General features: G+C 44.1%; 1 protein-coding gene across 6 annotated transcripts in view; it reads left to right on the top strand.

Moving 5' to 3' along the window:
- The window catches only part of CREB5 (cAMP responsive element binding protein 5), a 379,577-nt gene that overhangs the window by 244,583 nt on the left and 120,970 nt on the right, over positions 1-14,024 (top strand). Inside the window, exon 1 of one of the 6 annotated variants that reach the window (XM_006201843.3) lies at positions 13,081-13,292. The exons of the other annotated variants lie outside the window; for them this stretch is intronic. Within the exon in view, the coding sequence (XP_006201905.1) occupies positions 13,246-13,292 (47 nt within the window). The 5' untranslated portion in view covers positions 13,081-13,245. Of the gene's footprint in view, positions 1-13,080; positions 13,293-14,024 lie in introns of those variants that run through there. 6 annotated transcript variants of the gene reach the window in all.

Genomic DNA, 14,024 nt, shown 5'->3' with positions numbered 1-14,024 from the left:
TTTGGATTTACCAGGAGCAACGTAAGGATTTTCATAAAAACATCCACAATTTAGCTTTCAAATTTTAAAATGTATTATTTGGTTTTTGAAATTTAGGATGGTAAATTCCTCAGGTCTCTCCATTTTTTAAAGCCAGCCCGTCCCCCATCCCCCAGGGTCTAATATAATGGATAGCATCACACATTCCAAAAGGACCTCCCCATTCTAAAACTTGTCCCAGGATACCTGTTTTCTTTAGGAAAAAAAGTCCGCTAGAAAGCAGCTCTTACAACAGCTTAAATTCCCAAACCACTTGGGGACCATCTCCAAGTGAGAAATGTCTTAGAGGTATTAAAATCACATACATTAATAAAGTTTATTGTTTAAAAACATGTTTTAGGATTTTCTTTTTAATCTTGCTCCCTAGCCTTTGAAACAAAAGAAGGTCTCCATCATGGATGATTTCAATTTTATCGTTTCTGCTAAATCTCAAAAATGGTAATGGGTAAAGCAGAAGCCCTTGTTGACAGGAAGCTTATCTCTTGCTAATAAAAACTGCATAATTTATCTGGGTGTTCGAGCCATGTTTTAACTCCCCCGAGAACAGTGAATCGTAAGGGGGAGGGTACCCAGGCAGAGGGTATCTACAAGCTTTGGCTCCAGGTAGAATTTGTTTTAAGCTCATTATCTTTTGTTACTGGCATATGAAAGCTTCCAATTCTCTGCATTACAGTAATTTCTTTCTTGATATTCCCAACCACGGGGAGAAGGGGTAGAGTATTTGCAAGAAGGTGATAGGGCCAAGGAATGACTATGCTCTCATTCAGCTGACTGTCTGTTGCCTTTTCATCTTTTCCTAGGCAGAACACAGCCACAGGAGGGACTGAAAAGGTGATTCTTAACAAATTCTTGTACTTCTGGGTCATCCAAAGTGACTGTTATAGGTACACGGACTTCAGGACTCTCCCGTGCCTCCTTCTTGGCTTTTTTCCAAGCTTGCTAGCTGATCCTCCTCTGCTCACCCTTTACTGTAAGAATGTCCTGCAATGACTCAGTTCTGAGACTCACTCAGTCTGTGGCTTTAAAGACCGTCCATCGGAATTGATTCCCAGTGGACGTCTTCAGCACTAACCACCCTGCTGAGCTCAGACGCTCCCACCCCTCTGCCTTCCCGATTTTTCCATCTGTGTGTCACTAGGCATCTCAAATTTAACTTGTCCAAAGCAAAACTCTTCACCCTCCCCAAGCCATCTGCTATACCAGTCTTCATCGTGGTCCATAGCAGCAGCATTTACCGACTCGATCAGGTCAAAAGTGCAGAGTCATCCTGGCTACCTCCTCTCCCTGCTCCTGTGGCTGACTCAGGTAGTGCTCCTGGCTCCACCTCAGTCTCTCCTGACTCCACCCACTTATCACCCACCTGTTCTTTTTTTTCTTTTATCTTTTGTGGGGGAGGTAATTAGGTTTACATATTTATTTTTTTAGGGGAGGTACTGGGGATTGAACCCAGGACCTCCTGCATGCTAAGCATGCACCCTGCCACTTGAGCTGTGCCCTCCCCCTCACCCACCTGTTCTACTGCCAGCTTCATGAGAGTCTCCACCGCCACACATCCCACTCATCCAGACTATTGCACAGTCTTTTAACTGCTCCCAAACATGAATCCTTACTCTCTGACAGCCCATTTTCCATATAGCAGTTAATGCCATTTCTTTAAAATACAAATCAGATTATGGCAGTCCCTTCTTTAGACTTACCAATGGCTTCTCTCTGCCTTAAAAAAGAAAAGAAACTTTTTGCTGCAAGGTCCCTACCTACCTCTCCCAGGTTCTCCCTTTCCCCTCTTCTTCTCCTTCCCTCGTGGCCTTCTTCCCATGCAGGGAACACAGGCAGCCCTTTGTTGTCTTAGGACATCAATCTAGTTTGTTCTCTCTGCCCGCTTCCTCTTGCATGTCTACACCCACACCTCCATATCTCATTATTCAGTTCTCAGGTGAAATGTCATCTCATTGAACACCTAATCCAAAGACTAACCACACCCAACGTCGCATCTCATCACCATGTTTTATTTACCTTGTAGCAGTTACCACTATTGATAATTACGTATTTGCTTGTTTACTTGTTTATCATCTCCTTCCACCCATTAGAATGCTGTTTCCCAGAGGTTTGAGACCTTGTTTGTTTTGTCTTCTGCTGTTTCTCTGAAATCCAGAACCTACGATTCAGCAGCATCCTCCTACCAAAACACTTCCCACCCATTTTCTGTCCTGGTGCCCCCAATACCATCATAAGACCTTATGACTCTGCATTTCCTCAAGTTCTCAGCCTGCACTCTGCAGGAAATTTGCCTTTATCAGCTAAAATCTTTTGTGAGATGACTTGAAACCAGTTAAGAACACAGGGGCATCAGGAAATGTAGACAGAAATATTGAAAGAGGAGACAAGAAAGAAACAAAAAGATCTCAATTTTGCTGAGGTTTGGCCGGGCCAAGACATATCAAGTAACAGCAAATAGCCTTTGTTAAAATAACAGAAACTTTGACAAATTAAAAGGAAGCTGCCCCAGACTGAGTTATAGGACTTTCCAGGCTCGAAACCATATAAGCTTGCAAAACTGTGCGACCCTACGCAACCTTGCATCAGGGATAGTGTTTCAGTTTGGGATAAGGGGCACTTGCTCTCACACATACAATGGCATCTCAAGATTTGAGACGGGAGATTCTGGGTTGGACTATAAGAAATCAACCAAAAGGACCTTTTTTCCCACCAAATGGAAAGGGCAATTTGAAGGCAATTATAGAGTATTCATTTCTGAAAGTATCCAGAACTTTAAAGAAGATTGCTACCCCCAAACTACTGAATTCAAAGATTAGAGTCATTAATAACGATCAGTATCTCTTCGTTCTGCAAGTCTTAGAGGCCTTCCTCTTCTGTCAACAGGAAGCTTCTCTGAGTAAATGGGTGTAAAAGCTTCAGTAAGTGTCAGAACTAAAGGGGCATGATGGCCCCTGGCTCGAAGAGTAGTGACTGACCAAAGAAATGCTTAAGAAGCCTCTCTGCTTTTGGCATAGCCATCATGTTTGTTTTAAGTGAAATGTGATCTTTTATTTTTCTTATTCTTCTTTATTTATTGAAGTATAGTTGATTTACAATGTTCTGTTAATCTTCAGTGTACAGCATGGTGATTCAGTTATACACACACACATATATTCTCTTTCATATGCTTTTTCATTATAGGTTACTACAAAATGTTGAATATCTATGCTATACAATAAGACCTTGTTGTTTATCTATTTTATATGTAGTAGTTAGTGGTAGTCTGCAAATCCCAAACTCCCAATTTATCCCTCCCCCAACTTTCCCTCCCTTAGTAACCATAAGTTTGTTTTCTATGTCTGTTTCTGTTTTGTAAATAAGTTTGTGTCATTTTTTAAGATTCCACATATAAATGATATGCGGTATTTGTCCTTCTCTTTCTAGCTTATTTCATTTAGTATGGCAATCTCCAGGCCCATCCATGTTGCTGCAAATGGCATTATTTCATTCTTTTTTATGACTGAGTAGTATTCCAGTGTGTGTGTGTGTGTGTGTGTGTGTGTGTGTGTGTATCATAACTTCTTTATCCAGTCATCTGTTGATGGACATTTAGGTTGCTTCCATACCTTAGCTATTGTAAATAGTGCTGCTACGAATATTGGGGTGCTTGTATCTTGTCAAAATAGAGTTTCCACTGGATGTATGCCTAAGAGTGGGATTGCTGGATCATAATGCTAAGTCTATTTTTAGTTTTTTAAGGAATCTCCATACTATTTTCCATAGTTGCTGCATGAAATTATATTCCCACCAACAGTGGAGGAGGGTTCCCTTTTATCCACAGCCTCACCAGCATTTATCATTTGTGGACTTTTTAATGATGGCCATTCTGACTGGTGTGAGGTGGTACTTCACTGTAGTTTTGCTTTACATTTCTCTGATAATTAGTGATATTGAACATCTTTTTATGTGCCTATTGTCCATCTATATGCCTTCATTGGAAAAATGACTGAGTCTTATGCTCATTTTTCTATTGAGTTGTTTAATTTTTCATTATTGAGTTGTATGAGCTGTTTGTCAGTTGCATCATTTGCAAATATTTTCTCCCAGTCTGGAGGTTGTCTTTTTGTTTTGTTTATAGTTTCCTTTGCTGTGCGCCAACGCATTTTTGATGCTCATTGCCCTTTATCTCTTAGAACATTCCTGCCTCCTGTTGCAGCATTATTTCCCAGACTTTCAGCACCTACCAAGGTTTTTTCTTTTCATCTGTCCCTGAGGCGGGGGGCGTGGTGTGGTGTCTGTTTCAATAGCTGTTTCAGTGGTACTATGACAATATTAATATGACAGGGAGTTGGTCCACCAGAAATTACAAGGAGCATCATTGTAATTCAGACACTTAATTCCCACTTAGCGGTAGATGCAGCCCTTGATGACTCACAGGTCATGATCCACGTTCCCCTTCATCGATCACTCTTGTTTTTGGGTCTGCAGAGGGACTGGCACTTTACAAGTTGAAAAATAAAAGACTTCTGAAAAATTTCTGTAACATCCTTCTGAGAAAGCAATGAGTAAAGAACCCCAAAGAAGGGAACGCCCGCAGAATTCTGTAGCAGTCTGTACTATACCGAACCAGTCCCACCGTTTGGGGTTCAGTTAAAGTTCTAGAAGATAATCAAGTTATGCCCAAGTTGTGGTGGGCTGGTACCGTACAACACACTCTCCAGTTAATATTCTCTTCCCCTCCCTGAAGTAACCCCCCACCCCGTGATTGTCATTAGGAGACTGGGAATATTGCAAAGCAAACATCTGGAAGCATTGATAGTAAACATAGGAGAGAAATGCCTTGCTAAAGCAGCCACAGGTCAGGAAACTGTAATCTTATCGGGGGTCCTGGAGACCATAATTCCATAGACCGTTTAGATGGCGTTATGTTACTGTGAACACATATGTTTTATTTCCATCCTTTTTAGGCATCCTGTTTTGGAAAAGCTGATTTTTAAAGGCTTGATCATTTTAGGGCAGATTATTCTGCTCTTTACCTTGAAAAATAAAAGGCGAAAGCAGATCACTACTCCTTTAGAGCCTGAACAGCAGGGACAATATGCAAGTATTTCTGTTTTTTTCCTTTTATTTATTTATTTTAATTTATTTGTTTGTAATATTTCTAGGCCCGAGGATGACCGCCTAGAATTCAGTCTTTCTTGAAGTGTGGTCTGTGGACCTCTAGCATCTAAACCTCTGGGGAGTTTTGCTTGAAAATGGATGTACTTAGGTCCCACTTTGGCTATTGCAGTTTTTGAGGCAGTACCTGGAAATCTGCATTTTAATCTGTTCTCAGGTACACCAGATCTGAGAACCTCTGAGCTAGAAAAAGAACCAGGTCTGCTGGTTGGTTATAGCGCCAAGCTGGGGGTCAGTCCTCAGAGTGTTGAGATTCCTCTGTCTGTGTCTGCTATTCTTTTCTGTAAAAGGCACAGCTTCAGGTTTGATGCCAAAGAAAGTGTGCTTTTTTTTTCTTGGAAATTTTTAACTTGGGGTCCACGGTTAAAAGGACTGTTTCCAGTTTTCATGAGATTCTCAAGGGAGATCATTGTTCAAGAAAGGCATGTTCCAAAACCAACTTAAAGGCATGCTTTCCAGTTTGGGTGGAAGCATTGGGCACTCAGATTGGTCCAGATGGTGCTCGAATCTCTCTTTCCTTCGTGTGTCTATTAATGTCGAGGAATTCTAAAGCTTATGAAGAATGAGAAATTGAGGATCTTTTATTCTCAACCCTAAAGGCCCCTTGGACATCGTAACATCTACTTCCCCCCTCAGTAGGATAGAGAGGACAAGTTACTTATGAATCATACAGTACTGCATGTCTCGAAAGACAGAAACATACACCTGTGTATGTGAAAGTGCCACTCTGATCTGTTTTTTAAAGTCTAGATCTGAATTTCAGCTGAAGGCAGGATTAACCGCGCCTTTCTACCTGGGACTCTGGTGTAGATACAGACACCATAGTTACGCACAGGCCTGAGAGGGACAGTAGAATGTGGAAGTGGGTTTGGAAACCAAAATATTATGTCAGCAGTTTTCTCTTTCATTTATTCTCTCTTATCAAAACCAACTTTTAAACTCAGGGGCTCTGTTAATAAAAACACAGATAATTTCATTTGGAAGGCCCAAGAGCTTCATGTTTGGGGTTTCTAAAAAAAATTCCTCCCGGCCCCTCCGGGCAGAAGTGTTGGAGGGCTCATTCTTCTTGGAGAACCCGCTGAATAAATCAGTGCTGGTGAACTTCTCCGCTCAGAGTAAGGGAAGGTCAGTGATTAAGCACACACATACCCCTGGAGCTGGAATCTATGTGAAAAGAAAACAACCACATGTACAGTTCCCGAGTTTAAGCCTTCCTTTTTGTTTGTAATACCCTCAAAACCTCTTCTAATTCCTTCTTACTTTTGCAGGTTTTATTTTTGTTCATTTTTAAAATGTTTAACAATGAAAACAGCTGGTAGAGTATGTTTTCAGGGCTGTTATCCAAACAAGCAAGTCATCTTGTTCAGGAAGCCTTTTTGTGCAACTGCAAATTATTTGGGGGTGAATATTTGGAAAGAAGACCCCCCAGTGCTTGAACTGAAAATATGCAAAGGGGTAACATTCGAGATAGGAGTTCTCAGCGAATGATGGTCAGGTTCTGTTAGCACATACTTTCCTTCCCCGTGAAATGAGGAAACCCAGCAAGAAAGAAGGAGCCTCAGAAACCAGGGCACTAGGAGAGCAGTAGGTACGAACTCGGCTGCGTTGGCTCAGGGTGTGGCCCCTGACGAGATTTCGGAGTGTGATGAGGAGGTGGTGAAGCCCAGGTGAGGGGTATGAGGCAGGCAGCACCGTCCTATCACCTGAGAGAGGAGACCTAGATTTTCTTACTTTTTGATGTTATGCCATAAAAAGTCTGTTTTTCTCTGCCTCTACTCGAACCCTCCTCCTTTGGAAAATCTCTCTGATCAGAATCATCAAGCTCATAATACCCACATTTCCCATCCTGATGGCTGGGACCCAGACCACTGCTTGCTCCAGGACAGAGGTTAACCCAGGTCACCGGGAGCATCTGGGTTATGGAAGGTGTGAGTGCACCAGCGCCTAAGAATGAGGTGTCATGGTCACATCCCTGATGATGGCATCAGACAACTTTAGTTCAAGTCTCAGCTCCATAGTGACATTCAGGCAAGTTACTGAATCCCCTAGTCCATTTCTTCATCCATAATGCAAGTGCCCACTTCACAGTGTTACTGAAAAGATTAAAAGAATGAACATCTGCAGGGCACCTAACATGATGCATAGCACATTATATGTGCTCAATAAATGTTGGTGAATGGTGACATATATTGGCTTATATTTATACATATACTCACACATAGATATTCACCTACTGTATGTATGTATGTATTTACATACATATATAAATAACACATAGTAAATGTGCATACATATATGTGGCAATGAGACATATACGATAGCTGCAAAGCAAGGAAAAAAATACCAATTTCCGCAAATTTTAACAGAGAAGGCCATAATCTTAATGTTTCACACAAGCAGCAAATATAGTGGGGAAAACAGAATGGCAAACTAAAGGACGTGGAATTGATAAGATGGAAGCAAGGCTTCCAAGGAAAATTTTGCATCCTAGGCAACTCATTTGCTTCGTCCTAGACGAGGCCGGGCCCCACAGCTTGTCTAAAGGGACAGTGGGGATTTGGTGGATGGCCTCCCTTAACCAATGTTATCCACGGAGCCCGCAGTGGAGGCCTCTTTCTCTCGCTCTGTCAGCACCCGCCTCTTCTGAGCAGAGCAGGGTTGTTCCTCTGCCAGTCCTATTGAGCTACTATGCCATGTGCTGGCTCCACTCCATACCAGAACCGGGATTTGGTGCAGTTTGGCAACACCATTAGGCTCTGATCCCATATATACTTCTACCCACGGATGTTTGAGCCTCCTGTCCTCCACCGTTTTTGTTGTGTTCTTCCTCTAGTGCTAACCATGAGTTGTGGGAACCGCTGGTTAGATCTGGCACCACCTAAGCATTTCACAATATATGTAAATCAGACCCCTTGCTGTATGTCTTAAACTTACAAAATGATGTATGTCAGTTACTTCTCAACAAAACAATAAAACTGGGGAGGAAAAAAAGGAAAAGAGAAAAGAATGGACACCACCATTCTTTGGGGATGAGTAAGTCCTGGAGGCAGTCTCCCCCTCCTTAGGTGCCCCGGCAGCTGTGCCAGAAGCACCCCAACCAAGCACTCCAGTTCCTCTCACCTCAAGTTTCAGTTCCCCTGGATGCTTTCATGTAGGAAACTGGCAGAAATAGTTTAATGCCAGCTGCTCTGATGATGGAAACCTCAGGGTACTCACTGGCATCACTGCCGTGTGGACCCAGGAGAAGGGGAGCAAGAGGAATCTCAGGCTTGTCGAGGAGAAATGGCAGAGTGAGTGCAGGGGTGGACATGGCCAACTAGTACATTTACTAGGATGTTTTATTATGATGATTATTCCAGGTTTTCTAGAAGCTCCAAATCTGAAGGAAGCCACAGAAAAAGTGCGATAAGAATGCAAAAGGAGAAAAGGGATTTTAGGAGGGAAAGTATTCGGGGAAGACAGAGCAGTCTCTGCGGCTACCACTCAGTTTAGTCACATTTCTTGAGGACCGCTGTCTGCGAGTTGGGTGTTTGCTAAATGCTGGCGATGGAGCAGCCCAGACTCTGCCCTGAAGAAGCTAATGACTCCTGAGGAAGACAGGCACAGAAATGGGTGCTTTCCATCACTGGCTTATTCCTGGCATAGAACCTGGTCCAGGGTGCCACGGGAGCCCAGAGAAGTGAATGCTCCTACCCCAGCCTGGTAGTCCAGCAAGGTGTTCATGGAAAAGGTAATGCTTGAGCCGAGTTTATTCATTCACTCATTCATTTTTATAACAAACAAATAGTCCTTGAGTGTCAGCTGCCTTTTAGATACTGTAATGGTTTTTAGTGATACAATGACATACACATTTTAAAGTTGGAGAACTTAGAGGGGAAAAAGTTGTTATGAGTGGGCAGAGTTGACGATAATATTTTAGGTCTGATCAAAGGGCTGTCATACCCTCCCAGTGCCCATCCTTAAGGCGTCCTGGTGCCTCTATCGTTAGACATTCATTCTTTTGTCTGTCACATTACACATTGCTGCTTCAGAATGTGGCAAATAAGTTTTGACACAAGAAAGGCCAACAGGTTGCCTCAGGGTACTTGGTGCCCAAGCTGCAACGTAGGAGTTGTGGTAGGTACAAGACAGACGTAAGCAAGGGCTGACCACCTTCTTGCTTTCTCCCTGGGAGTGCTGGGAGCTGACTCTAGCAGGCCCAACCATTGAAACCAGTGAATCCCACTTGAACACAGTTTAGGACGCATGCTGCACAGGTTGACCCAGACAACCCCTCAGCCTGTGTCCACTGTGAAAACACGGGACACCCAAGTTGAAGGGAATGCTGACTGACACCACGTGGGTGTGCAGTGGTCTGTGACCGGAAGGTTCGCTGGAAGCAATTTGCAAAGGAGGCCTTAGAAAACCACCTGGATGGTTATTGTAAATTAAAAAAGGAAGAGATGCCACTTTTTTCTGAATAATTTTTAATACTAGGTTTATGGCTGGGTACATGTGATAGTCATTAGAGCTTATTTAACTCTGAAATTATCTGGCCCCTCAAACTCCACTGGGACTATAGGAATCATGGGTTAAATTTTAAAAACAATGTCTGAAAGAAGATGATATGCTTTTCCTTGAGGAGAATAAATTCAAATTTAAAAGAAAAAAAAATCAGCTCTCTCTAGGAAGGATTGTTATCGGTTCTTGTATTTGCTGTGTGTTTCTATAATGTGTGTGAGCTCTGAAATTCACCCAGGCGCACACGGTTTACTTTGGTTGGCTATTATGCCCTTCAGTCCTGCAATCCAAGTTGTGCTTTTCTAGTGGGTTGTTTTGGAGATAGTCCAAATGCGTTCTGAACCCTGAGCTCAAATCTCAGAGGTTTTCACTTCTTCGGAGCCGAACATTTCATCAGGAGCTAAGAGTATGTGAGTTACACCGAACAGCTGCACGGTACCCACCACCCTCTCCCCAAGGATGACACGTTCTGAAAGGAGAGTGTTGTAAGCATTCCTGAGCAAGCCAGCTAATCTGGAGGCCTAGCCTGTTGGCCAGGGGCTACTTCTAAGAAAGCTCCCACCGGAATTACAGCATCTTACAACTCTGATCTGCAAAGCCCCTTTCTTCAGAATAGCAGCTAGGACTCGGAGGGGACTGCGGGGGAGGGGCAGCGAGAGGGCCAAATGGGTGAAAAAGGAAGCTTTGGAGTCGGAGGGGAATTTCCTTTTGGGAACAGGATATTCTCTATCATTAGTTGCTCACAGGAAGGGAAATAGGAAAGCAGAGTTTCTTTTCAAGTGGGGAGAAACCCAACAGCCAGTGAAAAATGCCTGATTTGGAATGGCCGGGAAGGGGGATGATTATGTTCGTAAGGCAAGTGCAAAGGTAAATACTCAGACCCCACTGAACTCTGAAACTGATCCCAACTCCAGCCAGCGCTCCAAAAACATTTTATTGGAGTGTCAATGTGTCCCGCACATTGTTGGCTCAGTGGCATCAGCATCAGGTACAGGACCCTCGGAGATTGGCTGGATTCTAGAAGCACTGAACCCATGGGCCAGGTCACTCCCTGATCAGAGGCACCCTCATCACCTTGGAACCTCCCACCCAGAACAAAGATGCTGGTGTGTCTCAGGAGGGGTCTGTGCCTGGCTTTGGCCAAAACTGTCATATCCTTTGTTACTTTCCAACAAAGACACAGGACAGACTTCTTTATATAATCTTTACTGATAGCATAGAGTCCTTTTAGCTACTTCACTGAAGAACAAAAAGAAGGAAAAAACTAAAAACAGGGTCCACTACCTAGCAGCTTAACCCAACCCCCGGGACATGGTCTAAGAAAAATCCTATTGGGAGCATTTTCCAGGGAGATGTCAATTTGGAAAACTGCACCACATATCCATTCTGATATGCCTAAAATAATAACATTTAAATATGAAAACTAAGGCAAGTTGTAGGGAGCAGAGAAGGGAAAGTGAAAGTCCTGAGCTTTACATTAACCAACATGGTCAGTGGCTCTTACAAAAAGGACAAAGTCACTTATATAAAAATCTCGTCAACCTGCCTAGAAGTGGAAAGGCTGGTAGGAGCGATGGAAGATTTTGTTTTATTTATTCGCTGCATCAGAAGAAAAATCAATAGCTGCCTGGCGAGTCAGACATAAGTGAGTTATACAGGCCACTGACATGGTGGACCAAACTTTATAACAACCACATTTGCTGCTGTCAGGCCACAGGCTTCAGTGGCGCCAGCTGTAATTATGGCTGATCACCTCTAATTCAGAGCTGCCTGGCTTGATAAAGGTGTCACAGGAGCAACTGTGGCATCAGCGTCAATTGGGGATGTCATGCTCCGGGGCAGACTGTGCTCTTCCCCACCCCGGCCCCAGGGTCGGGGAGACTGTTGGGCAAACCTTGTGTTTTAACCCTTCACCCTAAGGACGGTGATACTCCCTAAAGCTGTGGTCTGAATTACAAGGGACTCAGAGGAACAGCCCTGTCCCCTCGCAGCAGATCTCTTCAATAAGCTAAGAGATGTCTCTGAAAGCAGAGTTCAGAAGTCGGGATCCTCTCTGCTTGGCGACATGAGAAGAGACAGAATATCTGTATCACCTCCTCGATTCGCTGGTCACAAAAGCAATGAGAGGCAAGAGATTCTGGCAAAAGCTACAATTATTTTTGAAAAAAATTGTAATGCCATGCCTTTCTTCTGCTTTTGTGGTATTTAAAAAAAAATTCTAGTGAACTTCCCATTTTTTTTAATTACTTTTTTTTCTTTCTGAAGGAGACATTAAGAGTGAGGGGAAGAGAAAACGGAGAGAAGATAGAGTTAAAAAGCTGTGCTAACAAAGCAGCCGAGTGTCTGGACTCTTCTAGGTAAAGTCTCGAGCAGGAGGGGTGTGATGTGGGGGTTAGAATTCTGCAATTAAAAGGGCTTTACTGTCATTTGTGAAGGATAATGTTTGACTCCCCCCACCCCACCCACAACCACCCCAGGCTGTTTTTCCTCACTCTGTAATTAAAAAACAGACACATACACTGTTTGTTCAACCCCTATCCTTTAACGCTCACAGACAGCCCTGCGTACACCAGTGCTCCCCCAAACCAGTGAGGGACCCATAGACTGTCTTCATGGTGAGGGGCACCGTATTCTCCTTCCCTCTTCTTTGGATAAGTCACCAGAGTGCAGTGCTGTTCTCAGGAAGCTAAGCTCTGTGTTTTGCAACTAGGGTCCTTTTAACCCTTCTGTGTATAAAAAAGTGACCAACTTGAGCCAATGAAGCAGTGACTGTGGTTTCCCCCTTCTGGATGGTTCCAGACACAAGCCAGTGTTTCGCCCAGAAGCAGATTTGCCCTTGCTGACAGCGAGGTCAGGGGCGGGCACTCTCTGGAGGGCTGGTGGTTGGCATAGAGCGACAGAAAATCCCATCCAGCTCCAAGAAAAAAAAAGGACCGTGGGCCATAGAAATGTGTCACCTGCTTCTTCTGAAGAAAGCCTGGGCCAGTGACCTGGCTTGGTCACGGTGCTCCATCCTTCGCACTTGCTCTTTCCCCCTTTCATCTCCGCCGCTGCGTGTCTCCACTGTTGTTTCCCTTTCTCCAAACTCAGGGACTTTTTTTTTAAGCAGCCTTTTTTTTTTAATCGGAACCAGTGGACCCCTGCCGGCAGAACTCCGGGTTCCTCTCCGAGCCCCAGGCAGCTGTTGGGCCATCCCCAGGCGGTACTGTTTCCCGCTCTGTTTACTCGTTTCTAAGGGCAATTGCACCACTAAGGCTCCCTGAGTCTGGAACTCGGCCTGGGGCTGTTTTGGTTACATTGAAGTTTTTGCTTCAGTTCTGCCAGATTTAAATGGTGACTTCACCAGCACTGAGCTCAAAAGGAGAAGGGGGAGGAGGGCGAGCCCAGGAGAAAGAGAGCGAGTGAGCCGGAGGAGAGAGCCAGAGCCGGGCGCAAGAGAAGGGCCAGCACATTACATCATCGCTTGGCCTGGAATCAAGTGGGAAGGATATGACTCACTCAGGCTAGTTAAGCTTTGGCTCAAATTCTACACACACTCATTCCAGAGCTCTCATGTTCTGCACCTCAGGAGGGAATTCAGCCTCAGTGATGTCCATGAGGTTTGTTTTTAATTTTATTTTCTTTTTTCCAATTTTATAGAATTTTGGGGGGGCCCCCCACCGCCGTCCTTTCTTGAGTCTTCGTCAGCGTCCTCTTCTTTCCCTTCCCCTTCTCCCCTTTCTGCCAGTCTTTGTTTCTCCTCTTCTTCCTTCTCCTCTTTCCCCAGCGCCTCCGCTCCTCTTCTGGTCCCGAAGAGGCATTTCTTTTCACTGGGATGAGAGTTTTTGTTCTAGTAGAGCAGCGACCTGAATGAGTTGAGCCGAGGCTGAGTTGGGCGCGCGCTTGCGCGCGCGCGCACCCACCCACCCACACTCACACACACACAAACACACTCACACACAAAGTCGAGTGAGCCAGAGGGACAGGAGCAAAGGGGCCACAAATAAAGAGCAAAGCGAGAAAGAGCAAACTCGGGCGAAGTTTCTTTGCTGCGGTGTCGTTCCTAATCGGAGGAGACAGGGAGAGAGTTAAAATGCAGGAACCAATCGCTTGAATGGTGATGTAATGCAAGAACCGCAGGGTAGTTAAGTAATGTGAGAGCAAGGGGGTCAGGGTTGCAAAGCATTTACCTGCTCTCAAGGGGTTTTCAGTTTATTATCAATTGCAGTGACTGTAACTGGCTTCAGACTACAACCTCTAATTATTCACAGACGCCCCCTTTTTTATCTTTTATTATTAAAAGTAAAACTATATTACGGTATTTTTTTTTAAAAAAAAACATGATATTATCA

Source organism: Vicugna pacos, chromosome 7, assembly GCF_048564905.1.
Source record: "Vicugna pacos chromosome 7, VicPac4, whole genome shotgun sequence".
In the NCBI taxonomy this organism is placed as follows: domain Eukaryota; kingdom Metazoa; phylum Chordata; class Mammalia; order Artiodactyla; family Camelidae; genus Vicugna; species Vicugna pacos.
The sequence above is the reverse complement of the archived record's forward strand: the minus strand, read 5'-3'. Positions and strand labels throughout refer to the sequence as shown.